Genomic DNA, 17,811 nt, shown 5'->3' on the forward strand with positions numbered 1-17,811 from the left:
TTCTCTCCTCCACTGTGAAAGCACAAATGATGTCAGCAAATGAGCTCTCTTCAGAGAGGCTGCTCTGTACTTCATCTTACAAAATCTAGGCTAATTGAACAGAATCACTTCAATAGAAATGAGTTGGGGTGGGGGGAGTTTGTTTTGTTTTGTGGTTTCTGTGTTATCTCTGGGGCAAAAAAGGAGAAGCAAGACATCGTCTCTGTCCCCAAGGAATTCCTTCACGCCCAGTTCTGCTGTGGTGTCCAGACAAGATGACATTTCAAAGACTGGCCATTTAACTGAACCGAACAGAAGAAAGGCTTTCAGTCCCTCATATACTGGTCCAGCTTATGGAGCATTGTGGGAGTTGGTGACAAGCCTCACAGGATACAAATACCTTTAACAAACTTAGCTCTCTCTATGTGCCAGAGGTTCAGGATCAGGGGAGGAAGGACTTTTAGTGTTACATTCTCAAGATAGCTTTCAGTGAACTGTGAATATTTTCAGCTTTTAATATCACTATTTATAACTGTGTATGCCATAGATTCAGAATATTACAAATGTATAAATAAACCAAATTAAATTAAGCATAGGAAAGCTCCAAAATCTTCGTTTCTTCTGTAACCTCATTCTTCCTAGTTTTTCCAAGGTCTTCTTTATATCTTCTGCCCTGTACTGTGTTAGTCAGAGTTCTCCAGAGAAACAGAACCAACAGGAGGTATAGAAATGGATATAGATACAAATGGAGATTTATTACAAGGAACTGACTCATACAAAGATGGAGGCTGAGAAGTCCCACGATTTGCTCTCAACAGGCTGAAGACCCAGGAAGTTGTCCAGTCTCTAAGTCATGTCCAGTTCTTTGCATGGACTGCATCATTCCAGGCTTCCCTGTCCTTCACCATCTCCCAGAGTTTGCTCAAACTCATGTCCGTTGAGTTGGTGATGTCATCCAACCAGCTCATCCTCTGTTGCTCCCTTCTCCTCCTTCCTTCCATCTTTCCCAGGATCAGATGAGTTTGATGAGTCGGCTCTTCATATCAGGTGGCCAAAGTACTGCAGCTTCAGCTTCAGCACCAGTCCTTCCAGTGAATATTCAGGGTTGATTTCCTTAAGATTGACTGGTTTGATCTCCGTGCAGTCCAAGAGACTCTCAAGAGTCTTCTCCAGCACCACAGTTCAAAAGCATCAGTTCTTCAGTCTCAGCCTTCTTTATGGTCCAACTTTCAAATTCGTACACGACTACTGGAAAAACCACAGCTTTGACTATGTGGACATTTGCTGGCAAAATGATGTCTCAGCTTTTTAATATACTGTCTAGGTTTGTCCTAGCTTTTCTTCTAAGGAGCAAGTGTCTTTTAATTTCATGGCTGCAGTCACTGTCCATAGTGACTTTGGAGCCCCAAAAAACAAAATATGTCACTGTTTCCATTTTTTCCCCATCTGTTTGCCAGGAAGTGATGGAACCAGATGCCATGATCTTAGTTTTTCGACTGTTGAGTTTTAAGCTAAGTTTTTCACTCTCCTCTTTCACCTTCATTCAGAGGCTCTTTAGTTCCTCTTCACTTTCTGCCATTAGAGTGGCATCATCTGCATATCTGAGGTTGTTGACACTTCTCCTGGCAATCTTGATTCCAGCTTGTGATTCATTCAGTCGAGCACTTCGCATGATGGTGGATTCCAACATCCCCCTATCAATGGCAGATCCCCCTATCAGCAGATAGTTGTGATTTTGATATTCTCGCAGGAGAAGATGAGTGCGTATTTTTCTACTCCACCATCTTTTTTGCTTGATGAAGACCCAGGAAAGCTGATGGTATAATTCAGTCCTAGTCTGAAGGCCTGAGACCAGATGAGTCAATGGACTAAGTCTCTCAACCCAAGGGCAGAAGACAGGGTGAGACATCCCAGCTCCTCAATGAGGCAGGAAAATGGGGGCAAATTCCTTCTTTCTCTGTCTTTTGTCTGTTTGGACTTTCAAAGGACTGGATATGTCCAACCATACTGGAGAGGACAGATTCCACCAACTCAAATGCTAATCCCATCTTACAGACACACCCAGAAGCAATGTTTAATCTGGGCATCTCACAGCCCTCTCAAACTGACACATAAAATTAACTATCACATGCACTAAAGTATTTCTCAAGGCACTGGCAACATAGAAGCCTAATTCACCTTCTTCTTGTTCCAAAGTAATCTTCCAAACTTATTTGTAAGCAGAATTTTCAAAATACATTTGAATATGTGCTCTAGGCCATAGGAGGAAAAGGCTGGAATAATGCTTGTTGCTGCTACTGCAAAGTCACTTCAGTCGTGTCCGACCCTGTGTGACCCCATTGACGCAAGCCCACCAGGCTCCCCCGTCCCTGAGATTCTCCAGGCAAGAACACTGGAGTGGGTTGCCATTTCCTTCTCCAATGTGTGAAAGTGAAAAGTGAAAGTGAAGTCGCTCAGTCATGTCCGACCCATAGTGACCCCATGGACTGCAGCCTACCAGGCTCCTCCATCCATGGGATTTTCTAGGCAATAGTACTGGAGTGGCTTGCCATTGCCTTCTCCAGTGCTTGTAATAGATCTTTTATTGGCTATAGTTGAAAGATTTAAGTAGAAGGTTGAGGAAACACTGTGATAGGCTGTATTCTTGTTCCCAAATATTTGCATCTCTTGTGCCTGGCAGTGTGTGTCCCCCTTGGAGAAATAGGCACCTCCACTGGACTTGGTCATTTGACTTCCTTGGATCCATGGCATGCAAACAGACCAGGCAAATATTATGTCTGAGCAGAGCCTTAAAGAACCACTGAGTGTTTCCCTTAACTTTCTTGCTTTTTCTCTGCCAACAGAAAGCATGAGCTGCACCTTCAGTGCAGACAGTGAGACGGGAAGACTCAAAGTGGATCTGCAGCTGCCAAGAGGCAACAAAAGCAAGAACTGACTGTCCTAAGTCACTGAGGTTGGGTTTTGTGTTAACACAGCATAAGGAAGGAGTTTCAGGGCTATAGCCTCAAGGTAGCTTTGAGTGAACTGTGAATACTCTTAAGCTTCACACATCATTATTCATAAGTGTCCATGCCATGTGCTAAAAGAATCATTCTTTTGGATTTAAATTCTTTTTTAATATTTTATTTTTGTCTTCAATTTTTGTCAGTTTGATGACTATGTCTCTTGATGTGTTCCTCCTTGAGTTTATCCTGCCTGAGAGTCTCTGTGCTTCCTGGACTTGATTGACTATTTTCTTTCCCAAGTTCGGCAAGTTTTCAGCTATTATCTCTTCAAATAGTTTTCAGGTTCCTTTCTCTCTTTCTTCTCCTTCTGGGACCCCTATAATACAAATGTTGATAGATTTAATGTTGTGGTCTCTTAGGCTGTCTTCACTTTTTTTTTTCTTTCATTCTTTTTCTATATTCTGTTCTGTGGCAATGATTTCCACCATTCTGTCCTCCAGGTCATTTGTCTGTTCTTCTGCCTCAGTTATCCTGCTATTGATTCCTTCTAGCATATTATTCATCTCTGTTTGCTCTTTAGTTCTTCTAGGTCTTTGGCAAACATTGCTTGCATCTTTCCATTGTTCTCCTGAGATCCTAGATCATCTGCACTATCATTATTCTGAATTCTTTAGTTGTTTTTCCGGGGTTTTATGTTATGCCTTCATCTGGGACATAACTTTCTGCTTTTTCATCCTGATTAACTATCTGTAATGTATTTTTTCTAGCTGCTGTGGGATTGTGGTTCTTCTTACTTCTGTCTGCCCTCTGATTTGTCGTTGTTCAGTCACTCAGTTGTGTCCGACTCTTTGCAGCCTTCTCTGTCCTTCACCATCTCCCAAAGCTTGCTCAAACTCATGTCCATTGAGTCGGTGATACCATCCAACCATCTTATCCTCTGTTGCCCCCTTCTCCTCCTGCCTTCCAACTTTCCCAGCATCAGGGTCTTTTCCAATTAGTCAGGTCTTTTCCAATGAGGTGGCTCTTTGCATCAGGTGGCCAAAGTATTGGAGCTTCAGCTTCAGCATCAGTCCTTCCAATGAATATTTAGGGTTGATTTCCTTTACAATTGACTGGTTTGATTTCCTTGCTGTCCAAAGGACTGTCAAGAGTCTTCTCCAGTACCATAGTTTGAAGGTGTCAATTCTTTGTCATTCAGCCTTTTTTATTGTCCAGCTCTCACATCCATACATGACTACTAGAAAAACCATCAGTTCAGTTCAGTTCAGTCGCTCAGTCGTGTCCGACTCTTCGCGACCCCATGAATCACAGCACGCCAGGCCTCCCTGTCCATCATCAACTCCTGGAGTTCACTCAAACTCATGTCCACAGAGTCGGTGATGCCATCCAGCCATCTCATTCTCTGTCGTCCCCTTCTCCTCCCGCCCCCAACCTTTCCCAGCATCAGAGTCTTTTCCAGTGAGTCAACTCGTCACATGAGGTGACCAAAGTATTGCAGCTTCAGCTTTAGCATCAGCCCCTCCAATGGACACCCAGGATTGATCTCCTTTAGAATGCACTGGTTGGATCTCCTTGCGGTATAAGGGACTCTCAAGAGTCTTCTCCAACACTACAGTTCAAAAGCATCGATTCTTCGGTGATCAGCTTTCTTCACAGTCCAACTCTCACATCCATACATGACCACGGGAAAAACCATTGCCTTGACTAGACGGACCTTGGTTGGCAAAGTAATGTCTCTGCTTTTTAATATACTATCAAGGTTGGTCATAACTTTCCTTCCAAGGAGCAAGCGTCTTTTAATTTCATGGCTGCAATCAGCATCTGCAGTGATTTTGGAGCCCAAAAAAACAAAGTCTGACACTGTTTCCACTGTTTTTCCATCTATTTGCCATGAAGTGATGGGACCAGATGCCATGATCTTTGTTTTCTGAATGTTGAGCTTCAAGCCAACCTTTTCACTCTCCTCTTTCACTTTCATCAAGAGGCTTTTGAGTTCCTCTTCACTTTCTGCCATAAGGGTAGTGTCATCTGCATATCTGAGGTTATTGATATTTCTCCCAGCAATCTTGATTCCAGCTTGTGCTTCTTCCAGCCCAGCGTTCCTCATGATGTACTCTGCATATAAGTTAAATAAGCAAGGTGACAATAGACAACCTTAACGTACACCTTTTCCTATTTGGAACCAGTCTGTTGTTCCATGTCCAGTTCTAACTGTTGCTTCCTGACCTGCATACAGGTTTCTCAAGAGGCAGGTCAGGTGGTCTGGGATTCCCATCTCTTTCAGAATGTTCCACAGTTTATTGTGATCAACACAGTCAAAGGCTTTGACTATATGGACCTTTGTAGGAAAAGTCATGTTTCTGCCCTCTGAGGCTAAGAGGCTTGTGTAAGCTTCCTGATGGACTGGTGGTGGGAAAAGCTGGGTCTTGCTCTGGTGGGCAGGGTCTTGTTCAGTAAAGCTTTAATCCAATTTTCTGCTGATGGGTGGGTTTACACTCCCTCCCTGGTAGTTGTCTGGCCTGAGGCGACCCAGCCCTGGGGTCTGCAGGCTCTTTGGTAGAGCTAATGGCTACCTTCACAAGGGCTTACACCAAAGGGGACCTTCAAGGACTGCTTCAGCCAGTGCCCCCATCCCTGTAGTATGTCCGTGCCGACCCACACCTCCACAGGAGACCCTCCAACACTAGTAGGTAGCTTTGGTTCAGTCTCCTGTGGGGTCACTGCTCCTTTCCTCTGGGTCTTGGTGAAGGCAAGATTTTGTTGTGCCCTCCAAGGCTGGAATCTCTGTTTCCCCCAGTCCTGTGGAAGTCCTGTAATCAAATCCTACTGGCCTTCAAGGTCAGTCCCTTTGTTAGATTCCCCAGGCTGTGAAGCCTGATGTGGGATTCAGAACCTTCACAACAGTGGGAGGAGTTCTTTGGCATTATTGGTCTCCAGTTTGTGGGTCATCCACCCAGTAGGTATAGGATTTGATTTTATCATGATCGCACCCTTCCTACCATCTGGCTGTGGCTTCCTGTTTGTCTTTGGAAGTGGGATATCTTTTTTTGCTGGGTTCCAGCATTCTCCTGCAGATGGCTGTTCAACAGCTAGCTGTGATTTTGGTGCTCTTGCAGGAAGAGATGAGTGCATACCCTTCTACTCTGCCATCTTGAACCAGAAGAAGTTAGGCTTTATTTTCTGTTTTACGTTGTTGTTTAGTCACTAAGTCATGTCCAACTGTTTTGCAACCCTGTGGACTGTAGCCCACCAGGCTCCTCTGTCCATGGGATTTCCCAGGCAAGAATGGGTTGTCATTTCCTTCTCCCGGGGATCTTCCCGACTCTTAACACCATTTAATAAGTGAATGAATAAATTTAAGTATAAAATTGAAATTTCTCCATCTGTAGAGAAAAACTTTGCAATAATTGGTTACAATAACATAATGAAAGGTGCATCATTTATTATCTGAATCACAAAGTATGGTATTTCAGATCTACATATCCACAAATACCCAAATATTTAGCCCTATTTAATGACTTTCTTAGAATGCTGAAGGGTTAAAAACAAATTTAAATCCTCTCTTTAAAGGATTATTTTAAACTCATTTATTTTAACTATTACTAAGCCAACCCAAAATACATCAAAAATGTTTGGGTTTCTAAATCAACCAGATTTCACTTTTGTATTTTGTACACTGAAGACCAAAGTTGACATCTTTATAGGTGTTGTTTTCCCTATGTCTAAGTTAACAAATATGCCAAGGAACAGTAGAGAAAATAAAAGGAATACAAATATAACTGTATGTACACAGAAGTCTTATATTCAGCAGTTTATTAAAAGATTGTTTCATATTTTTTTATCATTGTCTCTTAGGATAGTTTGACACCATTCAAAAGATTGTTGTGAACTGTCAGTAAGTCAGTGGCTGTCTCATCAAGCATGTGTTTCAGAAGAGATACAGAATCAGCAGAAGAAGAAGCATCAAATAATCAGATTACTTTTTATGCCATCAGAAAGCACAGATGACACATTTAAACTATTTGACATTCATGGATTGCCCGGCCTTGGTGTACCCTACAAACTTCCACTTCTGTTCAAGAAGAATGTTACCACTCCTAAGTTGAAAGCTAACATGGATCCCTCAAAGCATCTACTTATATTTGTCTATGTATGTTCATCTTTCCAAATGCATTCTTATCATATTATGGGTCTATAAAACATTTAACATCTAAAATATCTTGTTTTTGACATGTAGGAAAAATAGTAAAACATTAAAAAAAATAAAACATTTGAGGCCAATATTGCAAAGGCAAATTATAAATAGTTGAACCCATATAGCATACTTTGACCTTTTTTATCAGATACTTAATGTCAAAACTGACTTTTGGTCTGAACACTTATATCTTCTGCCTTAATTCCTTAACTTGTCTTGGGATGTGAGCATATTTAGATGTGCACTGACACACTTCAAAGTAACCCCACAATCTATCTGCAGCATGCTAGGGTATTCACAGCTCAAGCCTGCTGGAAGATGTAATGAATTCACTGATGCTAAAGGTACCGGAGAAATGCTTATGGCTCACAGGATAGGATCAGATATAGAGAAATATGTTTAATACAAGTTTCTGTTTTGTATTTAAAGTCAGTGCTATTTTTAGAACAACATAAAAGGTAATCAAGTAAATCCTCTAGGTATAATCATTCGACAGTTTCTTCATAAAAAAGCATATCATAGATGTCTAAGTATAGTCATTTACATTTGGATTTGCTTCCTTTTCATTCTACCTCCCAAATTTCATTTTTCATGTTCAGACATGACTGTGAAAAAAACCCTGTGCCTCAGTAATAAATGAACATACCTTTCATGCATGTAGTCAACTCCCAGCAACAGCTGGATAAACCATTCTATTATCTGACTCTCTGGAAAGGTTTTCCCAACTTCTTTATATTCTTGTATTTTACAGTCCAGATCTCGACCCTGAAACAAAACAGTATTTATATATATATGTTTCCTTCAGTTATAATACTATCACAGCAAGACCTCTCAACTTGGCCAAAAGTTGCCAGCCTTTGGAGCCTTCTTCTCAACTAGGCATCCCCTTTGGTCAAAAGAGACTTGAACAAATGCTAACATATTTCTAACAGCTCAAAGTCACATTCCTAGGATGACCCTAGTTCCCCTTAACGTGCCTGTTTGAGAAAACTCAAGGCTGCCAAAAAAAATTGTTCCAGCCACACCTCAAGATGGAGCCCTTGTCCCCTACCCACTGGGGAAGGCAGGAGCCCAAATTCAATAAGTGCTAGCTAGCAAAATCAGATGGTTCAGAGGAACCAACTGCCTTCCCACTTTCTGTCATATTTCAGCTCCCTGACTGCTCAGGCCCCTGCCTGCATTGCCTCCTCTGCCTCCACTCCATTGTTGTTTAGTCGCTACGACATGTCCAACACTTTGTGACCCTATGGACTGCAGCATACCAGACTTCCCTGTCCTTCACTGTCTCCCAGAGTTTGCTCAAATTCATGCCCATTGAGGTGATGCCATCCAACCATCTCATCCTTTGCCACCACCTTCTCCTCCCGCCCTCAATCTTACGGTCAGCACTAGGATCTTTTCCAGTGAGTCGGCTCTTTACATCAGGTGGCCAAAGTACTGGAGCTTCAGCTTCAGCATCAGTCCTTCCAATGAATATTTAGGGTTGACTGGTTTGATCTCCTTGCAGTCCAAGGGACTCTCAAGAGTCTCCTCTAGCACCAGATTGAAAAGCATCAGTTCTTCAGCGCTCAGCCTTCTTTATGGTCCAACTTTCAAATTTGTACATGACTACTATAAAACTACAGCTTTGACTATAGGGACCTTTGTCAGCACTGTGTCCACTTTATGTGGACTTTATCCATTCCGTTACTCTCCCTTTAAATTGCCCAGTCACTTCGTCCACAGCACAGTGGAGCTCAGTTCTTTCTACTCCCATTAGTGTTTACTGAAGAAACTCTGTCTTCAGCACTTCAACTATTGGCTAGCTGTGTTTATCTCATGTAAGAACAAAATTCTTCTAAAGGGTATTAACTTTTATTACATTACCTAAATATTACCTAAAAATTGTCTTTATTATATTACATATTAATATGTACCCACATAAAATTAGGAATGATTTCCCTTATGTTTAGAATTTTACATAACTATAAAACCCTAACATGTATACAAATTAAAAACAGAGACAATAAAAGTTAAATTAGTGATGGCAATTTAATATAAAATGATGCTGTTTTGGTGCTTACACTGTGCATACAGTACTAGTCCTGGAGTATAGATTCTTTTTGGTTTGGTAAGCCCTGACTACCACTTTCCTGAGATGGCTTACCTCTCATCTTCTCTGTTTAACTATAGCAACACTCAGGAATACAGCACCTGCCGACTCCTGAGGGGCCCAAACATATCATTTAAACATTAGTAATCTCTGTTCTACTACTCACTGCTGTTCAGTTAAGAATAACACTTGGTGCCAAAAGCTAATTCAGATCACAAATGACAAACACTTAAAACTGCCTGGTGGTGTTTGATACAAAACTCTTTCTGATTATGCTGATATTAATGTATTTCAACTACTATAGAAATGAAGACACAAGATGTCAAATTCTCTTAGAGAACCCCCATACCTTATCTGTTTTACCTTAAAACACTGAAAATTAGAAAAAATTCAAGAAGCTTTCCTTTGAAGAAAAGGATGGGTTAAATGTGACTGTGGTCTTTGGAGGATGCCAACAATGCAGGCCCACAAAAAGGAGAGGTACTTGCTCCCCTCGCAAGGAGCATCAGAAACAAACATTAAGCCACTCAGACTATTCCTGATAGTTATCATCATTAGATGCAAAGGAAAAGCATTCATCACCAATGAAACAAAGACAAATTGCTTCTAATCAAACAACACAAGGTTGACTAACTAACTCATGTGTGATGCACTTTTATTTTCTTTCAGTGCAATGTGCAAACATTTGCCTAGAATTTTCTGTCCTTCTACACAGGGCATGACAAGTCATAAGTGACATATTAAGCAACTCACATCCTCACTCAAACTCAACATCCTATTGGATTTTCTGGGCCGAGGAGATCAAAGTTTATGATATGAATTGAGTATTTGACTTTTTGTCAAACAAACCTTTGTTTCCTTCTCATCCTCCAAACCTGCCTTTATATATTCTCTTTTTAATCCTTTTTCTCCTCCTTTTTGTGCTCAGTCATGTCTGACTCTTTGTGATCCAACAGACTGTAGCTCACTAAGCTTCTCTGTCCATGTAATTTCCCAGGCAAGAGTACTAGAGTGGGTTGCCACTTCCTTCTCCAGAGGATCTTCCCAACCCAGGGATTGAACTTCTGTCTCCTGTATTGGCAGGTAGATTCTTAACAACTACACCACCTAGGAAGCCCCTCTTTTAATCCTGCTGCTAAGTCACTTCAGTCGTGTCCGACCCTGTGTGACCCCATAGACGGAAGCCCACCAGGCTCCCCCATCCCTGGGATTCTCCAGGCAAGAACACTGGAGTGGGTTGCCATTTCCTTCTCCAATGTGTGAAAGTGAAGTCGCTCAGTCATGTCCGACCCTTAGCGACCCCACGGACTGCAGCCTACCAGGTTCCTCCATCCATGGGATTTTCTAGGCAAGAGTACTGGAGTGGCTTGCCATTGCCTTCTCCGCTTTTAATCCTAGTGCATACCGAAATCCTATTGACCATACTTTCACAGTGTCATAATGTTTCTATAAGTTTCACAAAACATTTTTTGACATTAGATCATTACAGAAAGGTGAATTGAAAAAATATATAATTTTTCCAAACACAGATTTCCTTATTTATCCAAGAGGACTCTAGTAAAGCTTTCTCTCACACAACAAAAAAAAAACTTTATTAAAAAAACAAGATCTCCTTTCAATATCCCATTTAGAGTCTCTAAATATGATAAAACACCCGCTTCCTGAATAGCTTCAGTTAGGAGTGATAGAAGGAAAGTGAAGAAAGCAGAGAGGAGGGAGGAACAAGGAGGAAGGAAGGAAAGAAAGAAGGAAGAAAGGAAGGGAGGAAGGGAAGAAGAGGGAAGGAAGAATGAAGAGGGAGGGAAGAAAGAAATGAAAAGAAAAGCTGGTCTTAAATATCAGTGAAGATAGCTTCAAACCAATATTTCTTACTTTAGGAAAGTCATATAGAAGTACAGTCACCCGTATGAAAAATGGCCTTTGTGTATGTATTTTTGCCTGCCTCAGAAAATACTGAAATTTAGAGAAATATATCTGCATGTTCAAATAACACTTCTTTCAGGAATTTGTCTCCAAACTGCAACACTGTTTTTCATTCCTATGATCATTCTAAAACTATATTAGCTAAAGAAATATAAATTTCTACACATTTGTGTCAGCTTCAGTATTGATCTCCTTGTGAGTCATCTTGGCCATAGAGGAGCACGCTTCCTGGGTGACATTTATTCTTCATCTATTATCTCCTTAGCTCCACCCTCAAGTAGTAAGTGGCTGCTTGTCTGTTTCTTGCACTGATGTTATTAAGTGTGTGCACATTTCCTGTAACTAAAGAAATATATACTTAGACTGTTCTGTTCTGTTCCGTTGCTCAGTCGTGTCCGACTCTTTGTGACCCCGTGGACTGTAGCCTACCAGGCTTCTCCATCCATGGGATTCTCCAGGCAAGAATACTGGAGTGGGTTACCGTTTCCTTCTCCAGGGGATCTTCCCGACCCAGGGATCGAACCCGGGTCTCCCGCATTGGCGGCAGACGCTTTAACCTCTGAAGCCCATACTTAGACTACTGGGGAATAAAAAGATGAGGGTCTTCAATACTAGGCCTCAAAGTGAAATGTCAAAAGAAGGGTGTGTGTACAGAAGCACTCTTCTCAGGTAGAGACATAAGAATAACAAATGTACTAGTTTTTAGCATTAAGCAAAGGACATATTCTACTGACAAGAGATCAGAATGCCAAAAAATTAAATTAATCAGAGAGCTGGGTCTTATTCTCCTTAAGATATTCCCCACCCTGAAGTTTTCATTCTGTATGTTTATCTGTAAGACAAGCTATTTGTCTTGAATTTACTTTGTTCTTTAATAAACACTCTGTAGATTTTCTTAGGATTTAATTAAGGTGGTCAAATCACTCACAAATTAAGACACAATGAATTTCATACAAAAAGAAAGAAACAATTTTTTTGTGAAGTAGTCTGATTTTAATTGAGCAATATGAAAAGCATTTATTTCTTTTGTTAAGCCATCATCAAAGTAAAAATCAAATGTTTTGGATGAAATGTCACAGTTTGGTTTCACAAGTTCTTATCACAGTATCTGTAATAAGTTCTGTTTCCTTGACTTTGTATTTGAGAAATATTTAATGATGACTTTTATTGCTAAAGCAACTCTAATGAGAAGGTTCAAGAAGACTTTAACTTGAGCCAACATTAATGTTGTTCTGACAGAAAATGTTTTCCTTCACTAACATCATCCCCTTGAAAGTTGCAATAAAAGCCCTGATGTTAAATTCTAAGGTTTCAAAAATCTGTAACCCAAAATGTGCCATTTGATGGATTAATGATCTTGCTTCCTTCCACCATCCAAGTTAACCAACATGAGATTGAAATGCCAAAACCTTAAAGAAATGAAGAGCAACCCAAATACAGTGTCTGAACTCCATCTTTGATTGCCATTAAAAAGTTTTAAATCTTAAAAGGACTTCATTTTAAAAATTAATCTGTTTTTTAAGTCATCAATAGAAGCACTTATCTCCAGTTTAAAGGAGGGAGGAGAGCCTTCTCAGAGCCCGAGTACAACGCAACTGCAACGTTCAGAGCACACGCAAAGGGCAAAATAATCTCTGAATTTCAGGGCTAGAAGCAGATTGAAAAACTGTTCTGCCCTACTTCTTCATTCTAAAATGAAAGAGCTGCGCCTGATTAATTCTCTGGGCTGACATCTTAAGATTCAGCTCCCTCACCTCTGCATCTCCTTTAAATGATGTTCTGACACATCCTTCCAGTAGACCTCAAAATTTTGCACATGTCAGACACACCCAAGTAGAGTGTTTAAAATGTATATTCCTGGGCTGTATCAACAGAGGCTCTGATTTGGTAAATTAGAAGAGGACCAAAGAATTCTGTATTTTTAACAAGCATCCTAAGTGACTTTGGGACAGGTTATAGACCACACTTTAAGAAAATGATGTTAGATAATAACACAGATGGGCCAAATATCTCACCTACTAACGGGAACATTTTGTCAAATAGTTTGAAAAATTTCAAAGGCGAAAGATGTATTTGAGAAAGTCAAGGTTGAGTAAGATTTTATAATGACATGTTTCTAACTTTGTAAATGGAGTTCATAAAAAGTGGGGAAAATGTCAAATCATGTTATGTTCTTAAACACAAAATAAGAAGACCCAGTTTCTAAATGGTTACTAAAGAATACCATGTAGTATCGTGCTATTTATGTCTGATAATATAACTGAGCACTCGGGTTTAGTTGCCAATTTTCTTCCAAATCCTTTTAGTGTAAGTTTCTTCCTGCTGAGGTAAATGTACATGAATTAGAATAAAATGGTACAACTTACTTTTTCTTAAGAAGTGACATGAAATAATGCTTTCATCTATAAATGTGATGCTAAAGTCCACATACTTTCTACTTTCAAACCCTATCTAGTCTCCTATTGATAGAAAATACAATAATCAATTAAATCATCATTACATTAAGACATATTTGTGTACTCAAATTGATACACATATATTTCTGTGTCTGTGGATATGCATGTATTATATAAATAGAGGTAGATAAAGACACAAAACAAAAGTGAGAATAAGCCAAGGGAAGGAGCAGCTTTCATGTGCAACATGATGATCTGGTGAGCACGTGCACTGTGAGCTGACTACCAGTCAAGTTGATTGACACATCCAATATCTGACATGGTTCCTGTGTGCATGCATCTGTGTGTGTGTGTGTATGCGCAGGCATGTGTGTTGAGAGCACTTAAGATCTACTCTCTTGACAAATTTCAGGTGTACACTATGGTATTGCTACCCATGGTCATGCTGTACATCAGATTCCCCAGAACTTGTTCATCTTGTAAGTTAAAGTGTTATTTTCATATTTTGCATTATTCACAAAGACAGGCTTGATTAGTGTGGCTGTATTAAAATCTATCTTTAGTTTAGGGCCACATCTGAAACATGTTTGGTTAGCACTGCTGATATGAACAATAAAACAATCCAACTATATTAATTCATGTCCAGGTAGAAAGAGATAATTTCATGTTTGAGAAGATAGGAACCATGAACTATTTGGTTGACTCCATTAAATATTAAAGGAGGAAAGAGTAAGCCAAGTAAGAAAAAAAAGAGCAGTTTTCCCTGTTCCCCTGTGACCCTGGTCCTGCCCTGGATGAAATCCAACATTCCAGACATGAGATTGCCAGAAAATCACTCCACCTCTCCAGAGTTCCATTTCCTCATCTACAAAATATAACTAAGAAATAAGAATCTACTTCTCTTTTAAAAAAATGGGGGCATGGTTAGAGGACACAGGAGCCAATTTGAAGAAGCCCCACCCGCCAAAGCTGTGCCAAATTAAGAAACAAAATAATAATGACAGCATTGGGCAATAACCCATAGAATAAAATAAACATCCATGATTCCATACTGATACAAATAATTGAATAAAGACATCAACGGAGGGGAAGGAAGGATGGCATAGCTCTAACAGAAGAACCCTAATTAGTAAATGTAGAAAGAATGAGGAAAATTCTTAGTCACAATTAGACAAACATAACAGTAAAGCAACTCCAGGCAACTACTACTAAAAAAATGCAAACATCAGGGTATGAAAGTTTGAAAAGAAATAGGACAGAAAGTTGCTCAGGGAACCAGGAGAACAAGACAGGGTAATTTTCATGAATAATAGCACCCAGCTAATGGCCTGAGTAGAAAACCACACCAACCAGCAGGGCCCGCCAGATTCCCCTCCACCAGCTCCCCTCTCCCCCACCCCGCCCTGTTCACAGCTGAGCCTCATCTTTGCTCAGTGCTCCATAAACGCTGACTCAGTTTTCATCTATGACTCTATCTTTCTATTTCTACACTGGCCATCCTCCTTTTTTTTCAGTTCTCTGCCCTGGCAGCCCATTAGATCACCTGGAAAGCTTTCAAAAGTCCTTCTGGGTCATACTCCAGACCAATTAAATCAGACTTTCTGGAGGAGGGCTTTAGCCCTCAGGAGTTTTGAAAGCTTTCCAGATGACTCCAGAGTGCAGCCAAGGTTAAGCACTACCACTATATTGATACAATTTTTATTTAGCCATGTTAATATCATAGTGCGGGAAAAAGACAAGTCCAACCTTCTCTGCTTTCTGGCAAAGTGATTTCAACATATATGACAGATAGAATGATGCAACATTTAATCTTTTACACATCGGCACTTGACAGAAATAAGGTGGGAAGCAGCTGGAAGCAAATGGTAAAGAATTCATCAAAAGGAAAGAAATTTCCTGAGTACTAACTTTTTTGTGGCTCACTACACGGGCTCATGATGCGACACAAAAATGAATCCGAAAAAGATCAGTCCCACACGCTGAGAGTCTGAGATGGATTATACTATGTATAATGTGCTGACTGTCACCTAGCTGAAACGCTATGAGAGTCAGGGATTGAGTGAGGGGTGATTTTCAGCCAGGAGATAACAGGAGTCTTTGTAGAGGGGGCGGCATTTCACAGGGCCTGGGAGGATGGGAAGGATGTTCTGAAAGGGCACAGATGAAGAGGTATGAGACTGTGGAGAGCCGGCAGGGGACAGCTGGTAGTCCCATTTCCCAGGCTGGAAGAGAATAAAGACACCAATATTTGAAATATTCTGTCACTTTTGTAGTTTGGGGACTATTACTCATTGAAGATTTGGTTACATCTTGACAGGAAGTTGTGAGAATCAGGTTATTTGCTTTTTACATTCATAACTGGTCTTCCCTGGTGGTTCCGTGATAAAGAATCTGCCTGCAATGTAGGAGACTCGGGCTCAATCCCTAGGCCAGGAAGATCCCCTAGAAAAGGAAATGGCAACCCACCCCAGTATTCTTACGTGGGAAATTCCATGGACAGAGAAACCTGGTAGGTTACAGTCCCTGGGGTCCCAAAGAGCCAGACACCATGTTGAACTAAACAACACAACACTCATAACATAATGTAATGAGTCCAAAGCGTTGGGTGGTGAATATAAGGGGCCTTGTGAATGCATTTATATGTATTTCAATCTTGAAAGACCTCAGGTTAAATTACAGAGGAGGAAACTTGGAGATTAAAAAACACCAGCTATTTCAATGGTGATAACATTTCCTATGAGGTGCAAGTCTGGCCATCTGCCATTTCCAATATTATTATTTTACCTCAATAAAAAGAGGATAATACCAGACTTCTGTGAGTTAAGATGAAGTTTGGGTGGGAAGATGAGAAAAATTTCTGTTAGCAAGGAAAAATAGCGACCCACACGTCGTCATCCCTCCGAGTCAGGAAAGTGCGTGCTGACAGCTCAGCAGGTGGAGCCAGGAAGCCCCGCAGCTGTTCCCTGGCTGCCAGCCAAAGCCATTACCATGGCAACGCCCTTGGGGTGGGAGGAGCAGCTTAGCCTGCGGAAACCACCAGCATTTAAAAAGTAACACACATGATCCTGGATTGGATCCTACGGGAGAAAAATATTCCTATAGAAATGTCCTTTTTCAAGATATAATTGGGACAGATGGGCTCAATTTGAGTGTGAATTGTGGGTTAGATGGGTGTTTCCCAAATTTCAGTGTGCTTCAGCCTCACCTGGTGGGCTTGGCAAAACACAGATGGCCAGACCCCACCCCCAGAGTTTCCAGATTCATTATGGCTGAGGTGGAAGCTAACAATCTGTGTTTCTCACTGAAGATTCCAAATGATGCTGATGCTGATGCTGCTGGCATGGGGTCGCACACTGAGAATCACTGTATGACACACTAGCATTGCATCAATGTTCATTTCCTGAGTTTGATCTTTTTACTGTAGTTATGTTAAGGAAATATCCTTAGCTCGTAGAAAACACTCACAGGAGGACTTAGGACAAAGGGGCAACGGGTCTGCAACTTACTCTCAAGTGATTCAGGAAAAAAGTAGATAGACAGATAAACAGAATAATAAAGCAAATGTGGGTAAACCTGGATGAAATTAAAAGACAGTTACTCCTTGGAAAAAAAGTTATGACCTACCTAGACAGCATATGAAAAAGCAGATACATTACTTTGCCAACAAAGGTCCATCTAGTCAAGGCTATGGTTTTTCCAGTAGTCATGTATGGATATGAGAGTTGGACTGTGAAGAAAGCTGAGAGCCGAAGAATCGATGCTTCTGAACTGTGGTGTTGGAGAAGACTCTTGAGAGTCCCTTGGACTGCAAGGAGATCCAACCAGTCCATCCTAAAGGAAATCAGTCCTGAATATTCATTGGAAGGGGTGAAGCTGAATGCAATACTTTGGCCACCTGATGCAAAAAACTGACTTATTTGAAAAGACCCTGCTAGGAAAGACTGAAGGTGGGAGGAGAAGGGGACGACAGAGGATGAGATGGTTGGATGGCATCACCTACTTAATGGACATGAGTTTGAGTAAACTCCAGGAGTTGGTGATGGACAGGGAGGCCTGGCGTGCTGCAGTCCATGGAGTCGCAAAGAGTCAGACATGACTGAGAGACTGAACTGAACTGAACTGAAATCTGGATGGAGGATATATGGGAGTTCACTGTGTTTTGTAACTTTTCTAGTAGATCCAAATTACATTTAAATTAATAATTAAAAATTAATATAAGGAAAGAAAGTTATAGTTTATCATCAAGATCTGTTCAATATGGTAGCCACTAGCTACACATGG

At 40.8% G+C, this 17,811-nt stretch overlaps 1 protein-coding gene across 15 annotated transcripts in view; it reads right to left on the reverse strand.

Moving 5' to 3' along the window:
• Positions 1–17,811, reverse strand: part of NEK11 (NIMA related kinase 11) — a 291,003-nt gene that overhangs the window by 212,188 nt on the left and 61,004 nt on the right. For all 15 annotated transcript variants that reach the window (XM_088840715.1, XM_088840700.1, XM_088840706.1 and 12 more), the window contains one exon: positions 7,766–7,884. In XM_088840715.1, coding sequence (XP_088696841.1) covers positions 7,766–7,884 — 119 coding nt within the window. The remainder of the gene's footprint in view (positions 1–7,765; positions 7,885–17,811) is intronic.

This window comes from Moschus berezovskii, chromosome 1 (assembly GCF_049115385.1).
Source record: "Moschus berezovskii isolate FMDL1 chromosome 1, NW_MosBer_1.0, whole genome shotgun sequence".
NCBI lineage: Eukaryota > Metazoa > Chordata > Mammalia > Artiodactyla > Moschidae > Moschus > Moschus berezovskii.